The sequence below is a fragment of the Pristiophorus japonicus genome, chromosome 3, assembly GCF_044704955.1.
Source record: "Pristiophorus japonicus isolate sPriJap1 chromosome 3, sPriJap1.hap1, whole genome shotgun sequence".
In the NCBI taxonomy this organism is placed as follows: domain Eukaryota; kingdom Metazoa; phylum Chordata; class Chondrichthyes; family Pristiophoridae; genus Pristiophorus; species Pristiophorus japonicus.
Genome location: NC_091979.1, coordinates 176,303,412 through 176,325,820, shown reverse-complemented (window position 1 = coordinate 176,325,820; position 22,409 = coordinate 176,303,412). Strand labels below are relative to the sequence as shown.

Here is a 22,409-nt window from a genome sequence, read left to right as displayed (position 1 = left end):
GGGTGTCATGGTACATCAGTCATTGAATGTTGGCATGCAGGTACAGCAGGCGGTTAAGAAAGCAAATGGCATGTTGGCCTTCCTAGCAAAGGGATTTGAGTACAGGGGCAGGGAGGTGTTACTACAGTTGTACAGGGCCTTGGTGAGGCCACACCTGGAGTATGTGTACAGTTTTGGTCTCCTAACTTGAGGAAGGACATTCTTGCTATTGAAGGAGTGCAGCGAAGGTTCACCAGACTGATTCCCGGAATGGTGGGACTGACATATCAAGAAAGATTGGATCAGCTGGGCTTGTATTCACTGGAGTTCAGAAGAATGAAAGGGGATCTCATAGAAACGTTTAAAATTCTGATGGGTTTAGACAGGTTAGATGCAGGAAGAATGTTCCCAATGTTGGGGAAGTCCAGAACCAGGGGTCACAGTCTAAGGATAAGGGGTAAGCCATTTAGGACCGAGATGAGGAGAAACTTCTTCACCCAGAGAATGGAGAACCTGTGGAATTCTCTACCATAGGAAGTTGTTGAGGCCAATTCACTAAATATATTCAAAAAGGAGTTAGATTTAGTCCTTACTACTAGGGTGATCAAGGTGTAGGGCAAGAAAGTAGGATTGGGGTACTGAAGTTGCATGTTCAGCCATGAACTCATTGAATGGCGGTGCAGGCTTGAAGGGCTGAATGGCCTACTCCTGCACCTATTTTCTATGTTTCTTTGTTTCTATACATCTCCAGCGACTTGAGGTGCCTTCTATACATCGTCCATGCCTCAGATCCATACAGGAGGGCAGGTATTACTACAGCCCTGTAGACCATGAGTTTCGTAGTAGATTTGAGGGCATGGTCTTCAAACACTCTTTTCCTCAGACAGCCGGAGGCTGCATTGGCGCACTGGAGGCGATGCTGAATCTCCGCATCAATTTCTGCCTTTGTTGATAAGAAGCTCCCGAGGTATGGAAAATGATCCATGTTGTCCAGGACCGCACCGTGGATGTTGATGATTGGAGGGTAGTGCTGTGCGGCGGTGACAGGCTGGTGGAGGACCTTTGTCTTATGGATGTTAAGTGTAAGGCCCATGCTTTCATATGCCTCAGTGAATACATTGACTATATCCTGGAGTTCAGCCTCTGAATGTGCACAGACGCAGGCGTCGTCTGCATACTGCAGCTCAACGACAGAGGTTGGGTTGATCTTGGACCTGGCCTGGAGACGGCATAGGTTAAACAGCTTCCCACTGGTTCTGTAGTTTAATTCCACTCCAGCAGAGAGCTTGTTGATTGTGAGGTGGAACATGGTGGCGAGGAAGATTGAGAAGAGGGTTGGAGTGATAACGCAGCCCTGTTTGACCCCGGTTCGGACATGGATTGGGTCTGTAATGGATCTGTTCATAAGGATCACGGCCTTCATGTCATCGTGAAGCAGGCGAAGGATGTTGACAAACTTTTGGGGGCATCCGAAACGGAGGAGGACGCTCCATAGACCCTCACGGTTGACAGTGTCAAAGGCCTTTGTAAGATCGAAAAAGGCCATGTATAAAGGCTGGCGCTGCTCCCTGCATTTTTCCTGCGACTGACGCGCTGCAAAGATCATGTCTGTTGTGCCCCATAGGGCACGAAATCCGCATTGTGATTCCGGGAGGAGCTCCTTGGCCACAGGGAGAAGATGATTGAGGAGAACTCGAGCGACAACTTTCCCAGTGGCTGATAGCAGGGAGATTCCTCTGTTGTTGCTGCAGTTGGACTTTTCCTCCTTTTCAAAAATGGTCACAATCACTGCACCTCTCAGATCTCCTGGCATGCTCTCCTCCCTGCAGATGAGAGAGATGAGGTCATGTATCCGCGCCAACTGCGCCTCTCCGTCATACTTTAGCGCCTCAGCAGGGATTCCATCCGCTTCCGTAGCCTTGTTATTCTTAAGCTGTTTTATGGCTTTGCCTACCTCGTGTAACATTGGAGTTTCACTGGGGTGAGGGCGGGTCACATGCTGCAGGATGGAATCAAGAACACTCGAGTCAAAGGTAACTGTTTCCGCCAGCACGGCAAGGCCGAGGCTGGCTGCTTGGAGACAAGGGATACGGCCTGGCCACCTGGCTAATGACCCCCCTCCGCAACCCCACCACAGAGCCGGAGGAATGCTACAGTGAGAACCATGCCGCCACCCACAATGTAATAGAACTGACTATAGGGCTACTGAAGCAGTGATTCCGATGCCTGGACCGCCTTTAATGCTCCCCTCAACAGGTCTCACCATTCATTGTGGTGTGCTGCATGCTGCACAATTCGGCCATCATGAGGGCCCATGCCTTGCCAGTGGGAATCGGAGGCCCATTTCAGGAGGATGAGGCGGGGGAGGAGGAGGAGGAACAGGAGCCTGCCAATGCCCTGAATGATCAGCAAGATGGCGACTACCAGCAGCAGCAATGGAGGAGGCAGCGTGCCAATGTTGGCGGCGGCAGGGTTATTCGGCGTTGGCTCATAATGGAGCGCTTCATTACCTTTAATGGAGTGTGCTGAGGGATGCAGCTAATAATGAGCATGTATTGTGGGTTGATAATGGCACCTCTCCGATACAAGTCAACAGTCATACAACAGAGGCTGAAGGAACCGTTCAATGTTACACATTCCTCAAACAACCCCAAAAAGCCACCACCTCAAAGAAAACAAAATGGAACACCCACCCCTTCAAATAATACAACAGATGAATAAGATTTAGACCTTCTCAACATAGGCCCATGGCCACACCTTTCATCAGTGTGGGATGGCTGGGGTGCAGACCACGGCAGGTGCAAGGGCAGAATGGCAGTGCCAGAAGACCGAATGATGTCCTCCTGAGAGAGGACTTAATGTTCCATCTCAACCGAAGGCCTGCCACATCCCCAGGTCAGAGACTTAGCATCCGGAGCATCTGGTGGAGTATAGATTGCTGGCCTACTTCAGCACTGTTACCTCCTCATTGGATTGATAGAGACCCAGACACAATGGCAGCAGTCAGTGTTTGCGTTGCATCAATTTGACCATGCATCAGAACAGACAGTGCATTGATGCCAGCGCGTACTGATGACATACAGAATGAGGTGTTGTGTGGTCTCGGCCTGCCGCTCAATGGCTACTTCCACGTCAGCCATGGCCCATGCCATCGTGTTATGGGCCCCATGGGCACTTGTGGCATCGAGCATCCATTGCAATCGACCAAGGATGGGCCCGATCCGCAAATACCAAAGTTGAGGCGCCTCCACCACACTCAACGCAAGTGCATCGACACTCGGCAGGATCCTCACCAATGCACCGATGAGCTTGCGATGCATCTGCATTGAATCCCTGGACATAGCCTCCAAGTCCAAGTCTTCTTCTGCCTGTCTGTGAGCATGATCATGGGCCGACTTACCCTCCGGAGCGCTAGCACCCGAGCTTCCCCTCGCCACTGGAGCCAGGAGCCTCAGCTGCATGCAACCCTGGGAAGACACCGAGGTGCTCTCCCCACTCACTCTCCCAATGATATATCACGCCGTGCTGGCACACTACTCTCCACCTCCTCCTCCTCATCTTTCCCATTGTCTGAAGACGTCCGCTGACGGGGAGGCTGGCGCTCTTCTGGCTCATCATCTGTAAGCACAAAACAATAACAATGCGGTTATCAGATGGGGAGGGGGCTGGAAGGCAAGAAGGAGGGGGCATCGTTATTAGCTGCTTCATTTTGCAAGGCATGTGGCCTCAAGGCTAAAGGGAGTCATGCAAAACGCCCACCTCATTCACATACTGTCACCGTCGAGCAGGAGCTCTGCCCCCGCTACCTCCACCACTATGACTGCAGCACCCATGAGGGGAGACACTTGCTGCTCCTGGTCGGTCAGGTCCAGCAGGGATGGGCCACCCAGTCCCCGATGCTCCAATTCGCGCTGTTTGTGTGCGGGTTTGTCCTGCATTGGCAAAGGCAAAAAGTTATTAGTGGCTGTGTAGATGCTTGTGTGCCAGATGTGTCTGCAGTAGGGTATTCGCGAGTATTATGATGAAGTGTGTATATTGACAGTTCATGCTGCATGGCATTGCACAGTGGATGTGCAAACCGTGGGTCTGGGGCACAAGCAACTACTAATACGTGTCATGTATTCAACTGTCATTGTAATCCATGTATAAACTGCCCTAAGTTGTACACCGTGAGAACACTGACCACTAGGTGGTGAACTTGTGGGAGACACTCCTAACCTGGACTTTCAGGTGTAAAAGGGGAAGCTCCGCCCATCTTCTCCACTTCAGTGCTGGCGAATAAAGGTTACTGGTCACAGAGTGACCTTCTCTCAAGTATGGGCCTCGTGTGCATTTGTACTGTATAGTAAGGACATATTATTGGCGACCGAGAAACTGGGATTTAAACCACGTGAGCATGGCCACTAGCAGCACAGACGAGAGGTACTGTGTTGGTGATGATTGGGATGATTTTATTGAGACACGACAGCAAAGTTTCATCACTAAGGAATGGCTGGGACAGGATTCGGCCGACAAACACAGGGCTCATCTCCTGACAGTTTGTGGATCCAGAACACGCTCCCTGATGAAGGACCTTCTAGCACCAGAGAAGCCAGCGGACAAGACTTTCGAAGAGCTCAGTAAACGGATCGGGGAACACTTTAAACCGGCGAGCAGCATGCACATGGCGAGACAGTGGTTTTACACGCATCGGCGGCGAGAAGGGCAAAGCGATCCAGACTTCGTGGCAGACCTCCGGTGACTGGCGAGCCTATGTAAGTTCCCAGATGCATGCAGAGCGGAGATGCTGTGAGACTTTTTTATTGAGGGCATCGGGCACGCTGGGGTTTTCAGGAAACAGATTGAGACATAGAAACATAGAAACATAGAAAATTGGTGCAGGAGTAGGCCATTCGGCCATTCGAGCCTGCACCACCATTCAATAAGATCATGGCTGATCATTCCTTCAGTACCCCTTTCCTGCTTTCTCTCCATACCCCTTGATCCCCTTAAGCTGATCGGGGAACACTTTAATCCGGAGACCAAAGACTTGACCCTGGAAACGGCGGCTTTGATTGCCCAGACATTTATCTCAGGGGAGGAAGAGATCAGAATGATGTTTGACAAAAATCTTGGTTTAAATGCAGCAAATGGACAGGGAGTCAACATTGTTAACGTGGCACATAGTTCTCCAGGCAGACAGGGGCAATCGGACATGCCCGAGCATGTAGTCGAATCCAAAGGGGGAATTCAGCAGAGACAATGACTAGCTGAACGGCGATTCATGCCATCGCAAGGGGCAATGCAGCCAGTAATGGGGCCATCAACACCTGTCAATGGTGCGTTTAAGGACAGTTACAGACAGTCAGGGACGATCGATTAGTAATGGACCTTTTGTTTCCAACAATGGCTCATGCTGGGGGTGTGGAGGCAAACACACAGCCAGAGCTTGCAGGTATCAGCAATATACCTGCAGAAACTGCAACGTCAGCGGTCACTTGGCACGTATGTGCAGGAAGCCTGCAGCCAGGTTGATGTACGAGGAGGATGGGCCCGATGTAAGCCCTACGAGGCCAAATGGACACTGGGGGAAATCGCTGGAAGCTGAAGTTCAGCAAGTTCATGTGGAGCACATATACAGTTCATACACCAGGACGCCACCGATAATGATGAAAGTGCTCCTCAATGGCATCCCAGTATCAATGGAGCTAGACACAGGGGCCAGCCAGTCCCTGATGAGTATCAAACAGTTCGACAAGTTGTGGCCGTCCAAGGCCAGGAGGCCAAAATTATTGCCAATTGACGCGCAGCTATGGACATAAACAAAGGAGATTATTCCGGTGCTAGGCAGCGTCACGGTAGTCGTGACCCACAAAGATTGGAGAACACTCTTGATTGTCCCGGGGGATGGTCCCGCACTGCTGGGGGGGAGTTGGCTTGCTGTCATGAACTGGAAATGGGGCAATGTCAATGCAATTTCTTCTGTGGAGCGAATATCATGCTCACGGGTCCTGGACAAATTTGACTCACTATTTCAACCCGGCATTGGCACTTTCATGGGGACCAAGTTTGTGATTCACATAAACCCGGATGCCAGGCCAGTACACCAAAAGGCCAGAGCGGTGCCGTACGTAATGCGGGAAAAGATAGAAGGCGAATTGGACTGCCTGCTGAGGGAAAGCTTCATCTCGCCAGTCGAATTCAGTGACTGGGCAAGCCCGATTGTGCCGCTGCTCAAGGCAGATGGGTCGGTCAGGATATGTAGTGATTATAAGGCCACCATCAATCGGGTGTCACTCCAAGACCAGTACCCGCTACCGAGAGCGAAGGACCTCTTTGCGACGCTATCCGGTGGCAAACTTTTTTCAAAATTGGACCTGACCTCAGCTTACATGACCCAGGAGCTGGCGAGTGAGTTGAAGCAGATGACCACCATCACGACACACAAGGGGTTGTTTGAGTACAACAGATGTCCGTTCGGGATTCGCTCGGCCGCCGCGATCTTTCAATGAAACATGTCAAGTCTCCTCAAGTCAATTCCAAGGACGGTGGTTTTTCAAGATGACATCCTCATCACGGGTTGCGATACTGAACAACACCTCCACAACCTGGAGGAGGTGCTATGCAGACTGGACTGGGTAGGTCTGCGACTGAAAAAGGCGAAGTGCGTCTTTCTAGCTCCAGAGGTAGAATTCCTGGGGATGAGGGTAGCAGCAGACGGGATCAGATCTACTGCGTCCAAAACGGAAGCGATCCAGAGAGCACCCAGATCCTGTAACACGACAGAGCTGCATTCGTTCCTGGGGCTCCTGAACTATTTTGGTAACTTTCTTCCCAAATTGAGCACGGTGTTAGAGCCGCTAAACGTGCTCCTATGCAAAAGGTCGCGAATGGGCCTGGGGGGACAGCCAGGAAAGGACTTTCGATAGAGTATGCAATTTGTTATGCTCCAACAATCTGTTAACGCTATATCACCCATGTAAGAAACTTGTTTTAATGTGCGATGCATCATCCTATGGGGTCGGGTGTGCGTTGCAGTATGTTAACGCCAAGGGTCAGTTACAGCCGGTAGCTTATACCTCCAGAAGTCTGTCCCAGGCAGAAAGGGGTTACAGGATGATAGAAAAAGAAGTGCTAGCATGTGTATATGCAGTAAAAAAAATGCACTAGTACCTGTTTGGTAGGAAATTTGAGCTGGAGACAGATCACAAACCCCTCACGTCCCTTTTGGCCGACAACAAGGCCATAAATGCAAATGCGTCGGCCCGCATACAGAGGTGGGCACTCACGTTAGCCGCCTATGACTATACAATTCGGCACAGACCGGGCACTGAAAACTGTGCCGATGCACTCAGCAGGCTCCCACTAGCCACCACCGAGGGGGGCAACCGAGCATGCTGCTGAGATGGTCATGGCTGTTGAAGCTTTTGAAAGCGAAGGCTCACCCGTGACAGCCTGTCAGATCAAAGTCTGGACAAATAGAGACCCACTATTGTCTTTAGTCAAGAAATGTGTCCTGAATGGGGACTGGGGAGCCACGTACAGGGCATCCCCTGAGGAATTTAAACCATTTCACAGGCGCAAGTTTGAACTCTCGATTCAGGCCGATTGCCTGCTATGGGGAAACCAAGTTGTCATGCCCCAGCTGGGCAGAGAGGCATTCATCCGAGAACTCCACAATGAGCACCCGGGCATTGTCATGATGAAGGCAATTGCCAGGTCACACATTTGGTGGCCAGGGATAGATGCAGATCTGGAACTTTGTGTTCGCAGGTGCAACACGTGTGCCCAGCTGGGCAATGCGCCCAGGGAAGCCCCCCTTAGCCCCTGGTCCTGGCCCGCCAAGCCATGGTCACGCATCCATGTGGACTACATAGGTCCTTTCATGGGAAAAATGTTTTTGGTTGTAGTATACGCCTACTCCAAATGGATCGAGTGTGACATTCTCAATTCAAGCACATCCTCTGCCACCCGTAGAAAGTCTACGGGCAATGTTCGCCGCCCATGGTCTACTGGATGTCTTGGTCAGCGACAATGGCCCGTGCTTTACAAGCATTGAATTCCAGGGCTTCATGGCAGGAAATGGTATCAACCATGTCAGAACGGCACCGTTCAAGCCGACCTCAAACGGACAGGCAGAACGAGCAGTGCAGATAATCAAACAGGGGATGCTCAGAATCCAAGGGGGTTCCCTACAAAGCCGCTTATCACACCTCCTATTGGCCAATAGATTCTGACCACACTCGCTCACAGGGGTTCCACCCGCAGAGCTGCTAATGAAAAGGACGCTCAAAACCTTTTTATCCCTTATACACCCCACCATGAAAGAAATTGTTGAGAGCAGATGCCGGTCACAATGTGACGACCATGATGGGAATGCGAGGGCGTGATGTATTGACGTCAATGACCCTGTCTTTGTCTCCAACTACGCTGCAGGGCCCAAATGGCTCGCAGGCACTGTGATTGCCAAAGAGGGGAATAGGATTGCCTCGTGTGCATTTGTACTGTATAGTAAGGACATATTATTACATATGAGGCTCAGGACTGGAACCATATATGAAGAGTTGAAAGGTGCTTGTAGGTGGACTCAGGATGAGTATGGAGGTAAAAGGTGAGAGATGCTTGGATGGGCTGGGCATGTCTGGTGAGGAGATGGAGAGGTCTCAGGCTGGCTTCAGCAATGAGGAACATGGTAGACATAAAGAAGGCGAAGGCAGTGCAAAGTCTTTACATTGTGTGAGAGAGTGAAGTTTACAAGAAGGCATTGGAAGGTGAATGGGAAGGGTATGCACCCTGATGACCATAGTAAGGCCACTGAATGTAGTGTGACATTGGGTCGCTGTTGTGGGCAATGCGCTCCGGGCTATAACATGCTCAGCCACCTCCCCCCAGAACCTTCTCAAATCCCGAGGTGCTGGCATTCGTCCCCCTCCAGGCTGGAGAGCACTCCAGCGACTCTCCATTGCCTCCAACAATGTATCAAGGGCAGCGATGGAGAAGAGGGCAGAAAGCTGACATGCTCCTTGATCCTCCATTTTCACATTCTGAAGACCTTGTGTATCTTGAACTGTGCATGTGTGAACTTCAGTTGCCGTGCCTTTAAGACTTGGCTGTTCCCAGGGTCTGACTCGGAGTTCTGCGCATGCGCAAAGGGTCCGCCAAATTTACCGACCAAATTTTCTTTAAGGCCCCCCAGTTGTGGGGGCCGAAATTCAGCCTTCAGAAAAGGCCTCTTACCATCAGAAAGTGGCGGCCGGCGAAGTCGAGTGGCCGCCGATTTGGAGTCCAATGGCCGCCGCCAGCGAAATGGTGGTTTTTCCGGCAGTCCCCACCTCTGCTTCGCTGCTGCCAAACCCTCCTAAGTGTGCCATCAAAGAGTGCACCGCCGATGTCCCACACCTCCACTGAAATTCAGCTACAAAAATCTTCGGGACACCAAGCGGTGCCCCCGACAGCTTTTTTTGTCGGTGCACAGCCTTTTCAGTGTGTGCGACATGACTGTGCAGTGGCCATTCAAAGGGAGGACGCACTGCTGCAGCCCCCATTTTGTTTTTTTTGTCGGCCGACTGCTAGGTCAGCCTGACAATTGTGCCCCCGGGTTCAGCCTGGCTACCAACAGGTAACCTGGCAGCCCCTCTTGAATGCCAGGCTGCTGGACCTGCCGAAACCCTTCCTGGTGGCCCAGTCGACCTAACTAAAATAAACACAGAGCTCGCAGCGGCTCTCCCCTTTAAGTGAAGGGTAGCGAGGTGGTGATGCACATGCATCATGATGTCATCAGCGCCAAGCTGATGACTGACAGCGGCAGAGACTCTGTCCTGCCTCCACTTCCACCTCTTTAGAGTGCTTACTGCTGCACTTCCACCCCCATTATGAGCGACTTCCGGTCTGCTCCAAAAAAAATGACAAAGAGCTGAATTTCATGCAGGAAGCCACCTAATCCTCAACGGTGGATAAAACACTTCAGAAGCGGTAGGTGTGACCCATTTCAGGCAGTGCTGAATTTCTACCCCCTGGTGTGCAACGGCTGATTTAATGCCTGTCAGCTCATCACCCGATTCTGATGAATTTCTGGGCAGAGGGCACAAACTATTTCAAGGCAATAAAATTGCCGGTCCAGCTGGGTTACTGCCCTAAATAAGGCACGACCGAATTTCCACCCTCAAGGTAGATCTGCTATTATATTTTAAAAGGGTTGCTGTTCGCTCCTTGAACAATTCTTGTTCATTGTGGCTATACCTGATCAGGAAGATACCAGGTTCAATCAGCTGCGATGCCTGCTGAGATAAGGGACGTTTTACTGCGTTAAAGGCACTATATAAATGCAAGTTGTTGTTGTTGTTGGTCAAAGCAGTATAATTGGCCTCAACATTCTAGGTCTAGGAAGTGGGGAAGGAAACAAAACAGTCTGAGATCTCACTCTTGATCTCTATTCAGTGACCACTACTGGAAAGTGCGTGCATATAAACAATATCAGGCTGGGCACCCCACTGAAGCTCCCCACTGAAGCTCACACATGAAGAACTAGAGATGGAACCCTAACTCAGCAGGAGTCAGCACTTTCAGGAGAGAGAGCTGGAATTAAATAAGCCGTACACAATGGTGCAATTGTCCAATGTGCCTGATTTTATTTATGGATCCATTACAAGCATGTTTAACCATTTACTGATATATCCATTCAGGTATGCTAAGAGACATTGTTAGTCCTTTACTTAGTTAAACACATCTATACATTACATGATCCTTGTTATCAGCAGTTAGGTTGCATTGCTTTCAGAATTACTGCTGTCCATCAGTATCTGTAGTTGAAGCCCTATGCGTTATGCAGGATAATGGGCTTCTTCACAGCTACACAGAGGTGAAGGTTAGTTTGCAAGCGGTGTGCTTGCCTGGAGCTGCATGTTACTTCTGCAGTGTCTATATAGGCAGAGCCCTGCTACACATTTTGTTTCCAGCGCCCTGTGAAGGAAAACAAAATGAATAAACTGCACGAAAAGATTTAAATGACAAACAAGATCTCATCTGGCACTTTTTTTTGAAGAACCTGTTGCTGGGAACATAAGGATTTTGCTTCTCTTCAGTCAAAACTAGTGAGTTTACCAGACATGTGCAGATAAACTGTTTTGGCTACAGAAGACCCAGTGGGCCACTTGTTATTTAAGGAAATGGAATTGATGGCCACAGAGGCCGCCCCTCCTTTTCTTGCTTCCACAATTGCAGAAGCTCAGGATTCCTGTTGAACGCCACATTGATGAGGATTGATGGCTACCCCAAACAGTGAGGAACCCAGCTCAAGGATGTCCCTCCTACAAGGGCAGTACTCCTCAATGCTGCACTGAGGTGTCATAGAATCAGAAAATTGCACAGCACAGAAGGAGGCCATTCGGCCCATTGAGTCTGCACCAGCTCTTTCAAAAAGCAATCCAATTAGTCCCACTCCCCCGCTCTTTCCCCATATCCCCATCACATATATTTCCAATTACCTTTTGAAGGCTACTATTGAATCTGTATCTACACCATATCAGATAGTGCATTCCAAATCCTAATTAATTTGTCTCGTAAAAATGTTTTTCCTCATTTCACCTCTGGTTCTTTTGCCAATCACCTTAAATCTGTGCCCCTTATCTAAACCTGTCATGATTTTAAACACAGCCAAGGTGAGGTGTTCAAGCTGTCGGGGGGGGGGGGAGCGGGGAGGGGGGAGTGTTGAATCTACAGCCTTCTAACTCAGAGGCAAGGGTGCCACCAACTGAGGCAAACTGACAGTTTGCTCCCCTTTATCATGGGTTCTACAGAAGCTATTTCATTGCTTGAGGAAAAATTCTTGCCCTCTAAAGTAAATGAAACAAAACTTCTTCAGACTTTACATCACACATTATACATCTTTCACCTGTTGCCTTTCTTAGCGTGATATTTATATAATCTTAGGAGCTCAGCCATTATATTCCACCACCTCTAACCTTTTAACTCTTAGTCCAGCTATTCACAGTTCTATATCTAACGGTCTTAATTGACTCAGCATGAACTGATTTATCTGGGACTTTATTTCACACAGTCACTGTTCTGTGATGTGGAAATACTCTTTCTGAGTCTTGCTAGAATCTTGTTCATTTTATACTCAAGACTTGTAGTTTCCTGCCCACAGTCCTACTAAATACACTGCAGGCACCTACAATATTGATTTGTCTTGGCCTTTTAAAATACAGTTCATGTCTCCCTTGTATCCTTCCTCCCATGAAAACAAGGTCAAGTTATTTTCTTTGCAAGTTCAAAGCTCTTGTCTTCATCCTCCCCTACACGCCAGTGTCCTTTTGAGGGTAAATGTAGCCATACCAAAGATCACTGCAATGTTAAAATAACTTTCACCAAATATCTTTGAGATACATCATATTCTGTTTTTTTTTATTCTAGATTATTCTTGGTGATCACAGATTTATGTTGAATGGCTTATATTTGCACACAGCTCCTTTTCCACCTTTGTTAATGAATGTCCCTTCAACATGTACACACGTCATGGCTCCTGTTCCAATGTGCGTATCAATCCATTTATCAATATAAAAATTCATGTGCCACTCCCCTAGTCCATCCAGTTGCATAGTTACGAATCATCTCTTATAAAGGTTACTGCTTCACAAGTGATGGCTGCAGATATTTTGTGTCAAATTTCTCCTCTGCTGTGACACCCTACACCTACTCATTGGCATTCTGCAATCATGACACCAGTAGCAGAAAAATTTGTCATTTCAGCGTAAGGCTGACACAAGTTGTCTAGTCAAAGGGCACCTAGGGGTCGGCATCTTGTCTTAAATCCTTTGAGTTTTTTTGGTGCCAATTTCAACCTACAAAATGCAGAGTTGTGACTTTGAAATCACTGGATTTGAAAAACGGTGCTAGTCACATGAGGGTAGGAGTCCTGGTTTGATGCTAGAATTCAAACTGGCGATTCAGATCCAGGTTTCCTTCCCCCACTGCCCCATCCCTCCTCAGAGTCGGTGCTGCCCCTTCCCTCCTCAGGGCCTGTACTGCTCCTCCAACTGCCCCTTCCCTCCTGAGACACTTTCTGTTATTGTTCTCTCTTGCCTCCCAAGAGCCTGCTCTTCTGCTGCTTCTCCTAATTTTCCCAGACCCCATTCTGACAGAAGTTGCTCCCTAGGCCCTCTTCTCCAAGGCCTTATTCTCTGCTGGTACCTCTCCATTTGATACCTTTTGCTTTATTATTGTGGACTGCTCCATTTTGATTTTTTGGAGTCACTGCCATTCCTGTTCTATTTCTCCATTTTGTTTCCATCAGTAGTTAATTCCCAAGACTGCTCCCCCTCTTGTTTTTGTTTTTTAGGCTGCTCCTGTTTGGGTTTCCCCAGCACTCGGCTGCTGATCCATTCTACTTATATCATAGGAACCCGATTTCCATATTAAAAGGGGCCCATCACCTAAAACAGGCGGGTGTTTTGGGCACCTAACAGTAGGCCCCTTTCAAAATGGAGCTGCTGTTAATGGGGCAGTAAGGCCGTCGATTCCATTTTGAAACCCATTAACGCCAGGTGCAGGTACTTAAATTGACCCCAGGAATTTACATCAACAATCCAAAGGAAAAATTCAGACTGGACTGTACTTGTAAAGGAGAAGAATCATTAGGTTAGGTTATATTACTTGTGCCACAATGCAACGGTTAGTTTCCTTTTGGCTATAGTGCATAGTAGTTCCGCCATACACAAGTCCACTGCAAGTAATTTATTTTTCCTATAACTGTTTATTTCTGGGATTTGCCCAGTAAGAGCAAGAAATAAGCTTCAAGAGTAACCTACTGCACATTTCACACCAAGGAAAATATAATATAGTGAAATAGAGGTTGATAGAAATATCCAGATAGGCTGGGAACTTGTGCCCTGAAATTCTGAGGGCCAGAAATTGCGAAACGTCCGTTTGGGGCAATAACTTTTCAGGGAGCAAAAAAGTATCGGCAGGCGAAAAAGAATTGCTGCTCCAGGGAACATCGCTTTAGCACTCCAAGAGGGAAGTGGAGCACTAAATCAAGGGCTACCACATCCCTTAGAGCGCTAAAGTGAGTGAGAGGGTCGGTAGCAGCAGAGCACTGAGTAATGCTTCATGCAGCACTGTCATCCTTGGAGACTCCTTCCCTCACTTAACGGGAAGGGCCAATGTTGGTTTGAAGCAATCCTCATGCTATCTCTGTGGGGCCATGGGACCTGGCTACATGCATAACAGCCCCAAGCATTCGAAGAGGTTGCAGGGTTGAGAAATGATGGTGTCAAAGCAAATTAGGAGGCACCAGACTGGTGGAAGAAATAAATGTTGCCCTAACTGACCATCACTGCCTTTAAATATCGCTCCCCATGCGGCCAGCGAAGGTGACAACACCACCTGCAGCTGGTGTTGTTGACGTCCGGCGATGCTGTGGGGGGCAGGAGCGAATATCACATCTGGGGCACTAATGGGGCACTGTGCACCGGATAACATCACGATCAACGGGGCACAAGAGAGTGAGGCGGTAAGTGTTGACACCAGCGTCAACTGCCAGGGAAGTTCGCGGGCATTGGTGAATTCGCCGTGCCCGGTTGGTAAACCCTTAGTATCATGTTACCACCCTCCGCAGGCACTAATGGGAGGCACAAACCAAGCCAATTTTTTCTCCCAAGTGTGTGGCAATGGGATGATGTGAAGGGAGTTTGTCATCATCATAGGCAGTCCGTCGAAATCAAGGAAGACTTGCTTCCACTCTAAAAGTGAGTTCTTCCACCTTATTACGAAGCATTCGTAATAAGGTGGATAAATTAACGGCGCAGATAGCTGTTAACGGATATGATGTAATTGGGATTATGGAGACATGGCTCCAGGGTGACCAAGATTGGGAAGTCAACATCCAGGGGTATTCAATATTCAGGAAGGATAGACAGAAAGGAAAAGGAGGTGGGGTAGCATTGCTGGTTAAAGAGGAGATTAACGCAATAGTATGGAAGGACATTAGCTTGGATGATGTGAAATCTGTATGGGTAGAGCTGCGGAACACCAAAGGGCAGAAAATGCTAGTAGGAGTTGTGTACAGACCACCAAACAATAGTAGTGAGGATGGAGATGATATCAAACAGGAAATTAGGGATGCGTGCAATAAAGGTACAGCAGTTATCATGGGTGACTTTAATCTACATATAGATTGGGCGAACCAAACTGGTAGCAATACGATGGAGGAGAATTTCCTGGAGTGTGTAAGGGATGGTTTTCTAGATTAATATGTTGAGGAACCAACTAGAGAGTTGGCCATCCTAGACAGGGTATTGTGTAATGAGAGAGGATTAATTAGCAATCTTGTTGTGCGAGGCCCCTTGGGGAAGAGTGAACATAATATGGTAGAATTCTTCATTAAGATGGAGAGTGACACAGTTAATTCAGAGACTAGGGTCCTGAACTTAAAGAAAGATAACTTCGATGGTATGAGACGTGAATTGACTAGGATAGACTGGCGAATGATACTTAAAGGGCTGAAGGTGGATAGGCAAAGGCAGACATTTAAAGATTACATGGATGAACTTCAACAATTGTACATCCCTGTCTGGCATAAAAATAAAACGGGGAAGGTGGCTCAACCGTGGCTAACAAGGGAAATTAGGGATAGTGTTAAATCCAAGGAAGAGGCATATAAATTGGCCAGAAAAAGTGGCAAACCTGAGGACTGGGAGAAATTTAGAATTCAGCAGAGGAGGACAAAGGGTTTAATTAGGAGGGAGAAATAGAGTATGAGAGTAAGCTTGCGGGGAACATAAAAACTGACTGCAAAAGCTTCGATAGATATATGAAGAGAAAAAAATTCGAAATGACCTTCCGGAAATACTCGGGGACTGAGGGTCTAGCGAGAAGGAGGAACTGAAGGAAATCCTTATTAGTCAGGAAATTGTGCTACGGAAATTGATGGGATTGAAGGCCAATAAATCCCCAGGGTCTGATAGTCTATATCCCAGAGTACTTAAGGAAGTTGCCCTAGAAATAGTGGATGCATTGGTGGTCATTTTCCAACATTCTACAGACACTGGATCAGTTCCTATGGATTGGAGCGTAGCTAATATAACCCCACTTTTTAAAAAAGGAGGGAGAGAGAAAACAGGGAATTATAGACCGGTTAGCCTGACATCGGTAGTGGCTAAAATGTTGGAACCAATGATTAAAGATGTAATAGCAGCGCATTTGGAAAGCAGTGACAGGATCAGTCAAAGACAGCAGGGATTTTTGAAAGAGAAATTATGCTTAACAAATCTTCTGGAATTTTTTGAGGATGTAACTAGTAGAGTGGACAAGGGAGAACCAGTGGCTGTGGTGTATTTGGACTTTCAAAAGTCTTTTGACAAGGTACCACTCAAGAAATTAGTGTGCAAAATTAAAGCACATGGTATTGGGGGTAATGTATTGATGTGGTTAGAGAACTGGTTGGCAGACAGGAAGCAAGGAGCAGGACTAAACGGGTCCTTTTCAGAATGGCCGGCAGTGACTAATGAGGTACCGCAAGTTTCTGTGCTGGGACCCCAGCTATTTACGATATACATTAATGATTTAGACGAAGGAATTGAATGTAATATCTCCAAGTTTGCTGATGCCACTAAGTTGGGTGGCAGTGTGAGCTGTGAGGAGGACGCTAAATGGCTGCAGGGTGACTTGGACAGGTTAGGTGAGTGGGCAAATGCATGGCAGATGCAGTATAATGTAGATAAATGTGAGGTTATTCACTTTGGTGGCAAAAACAGGAAGGCAGAATATTATCTGAATGGTGACAGCTTAGGAAAAGGGGAGGTGCAACGAGACCTGGGTGTCATGGTACATCAGTCATTGAAAGTTGGCATGCAAGTACAGCAGGCGGTGAAGAAGGCAAATGGCATGTTGGCCTTCATAGCGAGAAGATTTGGGTATAGGAGCAGGGAGGTCTTACTGGGCCTTGGTGAGGCCACACCTTGAATATTGTGTACAGTTTTGATCTCCTAATCTGAGGAAGGACATTCTTGCTATTGAGGGAGTGCAGCGAAGGTTCACCAGACTGATTCCCGGAATGGTAGGTCTGTCATGAAGAAAGACTGGATTAACTAGGCTTATATTACCTGGAATTTAGAAGAATGAGAGGGGATCTCATAGAAACATATAAAATTCTGACGGGATTGGACTGGTTAAATGCAGGAAGAATGTTCCCGATGTTAGGGAAGTCCAGAACCAGGGGTCACAGTCTAAGGATAAGGGGTGAGCCATTTAGGACCAAGATGAGGAGAAACTTCTTCACTCAGAGAATTTTGAACCTATGGAATTCTATACCACAGAAAATTGTTGAGGCCAGTTCATTAGATATATTTAAAAGGGAGTTAGATGTGGCTCTTACGGCTAAAGGGATCAAGGAGTATGGAGAGAAAGCAGGAATGGGGTACTGAAGTTGCATGATCAGCCATGATCATATTGAATGGTGGTGCAAGCTCGAAGGGCCGAATGGCCTACTCCTGCACCTATTTTCTATGTTTCTATGTTTCTCAGGTGACTGTACAGTCCAATACAGGAATTACAGTCTCTGTCACAGGTGGGACAGACACTTGTTGAAGGAAAGGGTGGATGGGGAGTCTGGTTTGCCACACGCCCCTTCCGCTGCCTGCGCTTGTTTTCTGTCAGCTCTCGGTGATGAGACTCAAGGTGCTCAGCGACCTCCCGGATGCTCTTCCTCCACTTTGGGTGGCTTTTGGCCAGGAATTCCCAGGTGCCGGTGAGGATTTTGCACTTTATCAAGGAGGCTTTGAGGGTGTCCTTGAAACACCTCCCTTGCCCACCTGGGGCTCGCTTACTGTGTAGGAGTTCCAAGTAGAGCGCTTGCTTTGGGAGTCTTGTGTCGGGCATGCGGACAATGTGGCACACCCAACGGGCATGGTCGAGTGTGGTTAGTGCTTTGATGCTTTGGATGTTGGCCTGATCGAGAACACTGACATTTATCCTCCCAGGGAATTTGCATGATCTTGTGGAGACATCATTGGTGGCATTTCTCCAGCGATTTGAGGTACTGGCCCCCGTTCATCAAAATCCACATAGCGGCCTTGGACAACTTGGACCACTTTCCATACCTCGGGAGCCTATTATCAGCAAGGGCAGACATCGAGGTCCAACACCACCTCCTGTGTGCCAGCGCAGCCTTCGGTCGCCTGAGGAAGAGAGTGTTTGAGGATCAGGCCCTCAAATCTGGCACCAAGCTTATGGTCCACAGGGCTGTCGTGATACCCGCCCTCCTGTATGACTCAGAGCCGTGGACCATATACAGCAGGGAGTTTGTATTGCTTTGGTTGGTTGCAAGTTCTTTATCAGCTATGTTGCAGTATTATTTGGACTGAGGAATTTGATCAAGAAAATTGTTTAGCCTGCCAGTAAACTAACTAAAATTACTTAATTTACCCTATCATCCAGGGCCTGATGGTCTGCATCCCAGAGTACTTAAGGAGGTGGCCTTGGAAATAGCGATGCATTGACAGTCATTTTCCAACATTCCATAGACTCTGGATCAGTTCCTATGGAGTGGAGGGTAACCCCAATTGTTAAAAAAGGAGGGAGAGAGAAAACAGGGAATTATAGACCGGTCAGCCTGACATCGGTAGTGAGTAAAATGATGGAATCAATTATTAAGGATGTCATAGTAGCACATTTGGAAAGAGGTGACATGATAGGTCCAAGTCAGCATGGATTTGTGAAAGGGAAATCATGCTTGACAAATCTGGAATTTTTTGAGGATGTTTCCAGTAGAGTGGACAAGGGAAAACCAGTTGATGTGGTGTATTTGGACTTTCAGAAGGCTTTCGACAAGGTCCCACACAAGAGATTATTATGCAAAGATAAAGCACATGGGATTGGGGTTAGTGTGCTGACGTGGATTGAGAACTGGTTGGCAGACAGGAAGCAAAGAGTAGGAGTAAATGGGTGCTTTTCAGAATGGCAGGCAGTGACTAGTGGGGTACCGCAAGGTTCTGTGCTGGGGCCCCAGCTGTTTACATTGTACATTAATGATTTAGACGAGGGGATTAAATGTAGTATCTCCAAATTTGCGGATGACACTAAGTTGGGTGGCAGTGTGAGCTGCGAGGAGGATGCTATGAGGCTGCAGAGTGACTTGGATAGGTTAGGTGAGTGGGCAAATGCATGGCAGATGAAGTATAATGTGGATAAATGTGAGGTTATCCACTTTGGTGGTAAAAACAGAGAGACAGACTATTATCTGAATGGTGACAGATTAGGAAAAGGGGAGGTGCAACGAGACCTGGGTGTCATGGTACATCAGTCATTGAAGGTTGGCATGCAGGTACAGCAGGCAGTTAAGAAAGAAAATGGCATGTTGGCCTTCATAGCGAGGGGATTTGAGTACAGGGGCAGGGAGGTGTTACTACAGTTGTACAGGGCCTTGGTGAGGCCACACCTGGAGTATTGTGTACAGTTTTGGTCTCCTAACTTGAGGAAGGACATTCTTGCTGTTGAGTGAATGCAGTGAAGGTTCACCAGACTGATTCCCGGGATGGCGGGACTGACATATCAACTGGGCTTGTATTCACTGGAGTTCAGAAGAATGAGAGGGGATCTCATAGAAATATTTAAAATTCTGACGGGTTTAGACAGGTTAGATGCAGGAAGAATATTCCCAATGTTGGGGAAGTCTAGAACCAGGGGTCACAGTCTAAGGACAAGGGGTAAGCCATTTAGGACCGAAATGAGGAGAAACTTCTTCACCCAGAGAGTGGAATTCTCTACCACAGAAAGTTGTTGAGGCCAATTCACTAAATATATTCAAAAGGAGTTAGATGTAGTCCTTACTACTAGGAAGATCAAGGGGTATGGCGAGAAAGCAGGAATGGGGTACTGAAGTTGCATGTTCAGCCATGAACTCATTGAATGGTGGTGCAGGCTTGAAGGGCCGAATGGCCTACTCCTGCACCTATTTTCTATGTTTCTATTGAAGTCACTTCCTCTGCCATTCAGTAATAAATAAATTGTTTACAGAGCTATGTGACTCAGTAAAGAGAAACAAAATGACTTGCTACACCAGGTGCCTGTATTAATTAACTTTACTGGCTTCTGAGGCCTGATTGATTTCAAGTTTTGGTTATGTTGAATAAGAAATGTGAACTATGTGACATCAGGACAAGTCCCTGTGAGAGAAAGTGTACATAAGCAGATCACTGACTTGACTGCTGTTGGTTGGCACACTAAGCTTTCACCTCTGGGATCCAGGTTTGAATCCAATGCACAATGATGGGATTAAGAACATAAGAACATAAGAAATAGGAGCAGGAGTAGGCCATTTGGCCCCTCGAGCCTGCTCTGCCATTCAATAAGATCATGGCTGATCTGATCCTGGCCTCAACTCACTTCCCCGTCCGCTACCCATAACTCTCACTCCCTTATCATTCAAAAATCAGTCTATCTCCACCTTAAATACATGCAATGACCCAGCTTCCACAGCTCGCTGAGGTAGAAAATTCCAAAGATTCACGGCCCTCTGAGAGAAGAAATTCCTCCTCTTTTCTGTCTTAAATGAGCGACCCCTCACTCTGGAACTATGCTCCCTAGTTCTAGATTCACGCATGAGGGGAAACATCCTCTCTGCATCTACCCTGTCCAGACCCCTCAGAATCTTAAATGTTTCAATAACATTAAGCAGTCTCCTCTCTTTGCTGGTTGTCAGAGTCCTAAATGTAGAGTTCAGGACAGTCTGCATAGATGCACAGTGCAATACAGTCCACAATTAGGCCTAAATTGGCACCAACATGGCTTTGTGACTCAAAGGCATTAAGCTGGTCAGCTCAGTGGACCAGGAGGGAGTTGACAGAATGATCTCACACTGAGCTCAGTGCCTTTGTCTACCATTTTAAATCTTTCCAACTTCCTTAACTATAAAAAAGCAAATAGACATTCATTAGAGGAGATGCTGGAAAACATTAAAAATCCATTCTTGAACAACAGAGTCTGAGAGTTGCCATGGAAATAGAATGCAATGTACTTGACATCACACATTCCAGGCACCTCACAACCATTCAGAGGGTGTTTCAATTGCTGAGGAGTGCTGATTTTCATAAAGTATTGAACTCATTCCATTCAAGCCTTATTTTTATTTCTAAAGGCTTGAAAACAAGTAGAGGCAGCAAGCAGACAGATGCTGACTGGTGGTTGTATTATATCAATTACCCACCTTTTGGTTAATATTGTGTGCAGGATGAAGAATACCAATGTTGAGAATTGAACAATTTTCTTATCATTATAAAGTGTCAGCTTGGCTCAGTGGTAGCACTCTCACCTCTGTGTCAGAAGGTTCAAGCCCCAGTCTAGGACTTCAGTGCATAATCTAGGCTGAAACTCCAATGCAATACTGAGGGACTGTTTCAATGCTGAAGATGCTGTCCTTCAATTGAGAAGCTCAGGTGAACATTAAAGATCCCTGACATTATTTGAAAAAGAGCAGGGAGCTCTCCTGGCCAACATTATACCCTCAACAAACACCAGCAGAAACAGATTAATGGGTCATTTATATCACGACTGTTTATGGAACTGTGGCAAGCAAAAGATGGCTGATGGACTTACCCACAACAGTAGCTGTTGTAATTCAATCTATGTGAAGCATTTTGCAATGTTTCTGAGAGATGGGATGAGAGATTGTATAACTGCAAGTTCTTTCTTTCCACTCAGTGTCATGAAACACTCCCATTTCTGGTACAGCACAGGGTTAGGCACCAAATAAAGTTCTCTATACTCTGCCTAGAAAGCACCCCACCTCAAGTAGAGCAAGGCTTAGATGCAGAATTAAGTTTCCTTTCCACTACTCTGTCAAGTTCTTACAGGTCACACATGTCATGGGTTCAAAGGAACATGAAGATCCCTCAACGCTGTCCCAACATTATGCATTAAATCCATACTCAAAGGACTATCCCTCACTATAACTGGGTTAACCATGGTAAAATTATTGCTTTTCAATGTGAGCTGAAAACAAACATAATCAATTGGCCCAGGAAGACATGAATTTCTCTGGACCTGCTATTAGACTGTGGGTTGATATTTTTGGCAGATGATGCTCATTAATAATTCTTATTTACAAACTCTATAAATTAAACTTGAATGCTCTGTCATAACTCTGACTTCTCACAAGCCATTAGAAGTGGGAAATATGAAGAAAACGATGTCTTACATTGTGCCATTACATGATCCACCTATTCGTCTTCCAGCACAAAGAACTCATGACAAGCCGCAGTTACCATACTAATGAAAGCAACAAACTCCTGAAAGTCACACTCTGCATCACCATCAGCATCCAGGCTCTCCATCAGCTTGTCCAGTGTCTCTTGGTCTTTGATGTCCTAAAAGATGTTTTTTAAAAGAAAACACAAACTTCAAAAAGCAATGAACACATGTACAGCACAGATCATCCTGCATACCTTCACCTTAAATTA

General features: G+C 47.1%; 1 protein-coding gene across 1 annotated transcript in view; it reads right to left on the bottom strand.

Annotated features, from left to right (window-relative positions):
• Positions 1-10,573: 10,573 nt before the first annotated feature.
• LOC139259416 (protein S100-B-like) overlaps positions 10,574-22,409 on the bottom strand; it is a 40,115-nt gene continuing 28,279 nt past the window's right edge. The window contains exons 3-4 of the mRNA XM_070874879.1: positions 22,148-22,316; positions 10,574-10,917 (exon numbers count right to left, since the gene is read on the bottom strand). Of these exons, the coding sequence (XP_070730980.1) occupies positions 22,170-22,316 (147 nt within the window). The 3' untranslated portion in view covers positions 10,574-10,917; positions 22,148-22,169. The remainder of the gene's footprint in view (positions 10,918-22,147; positions 22,317-22,409) is intronic.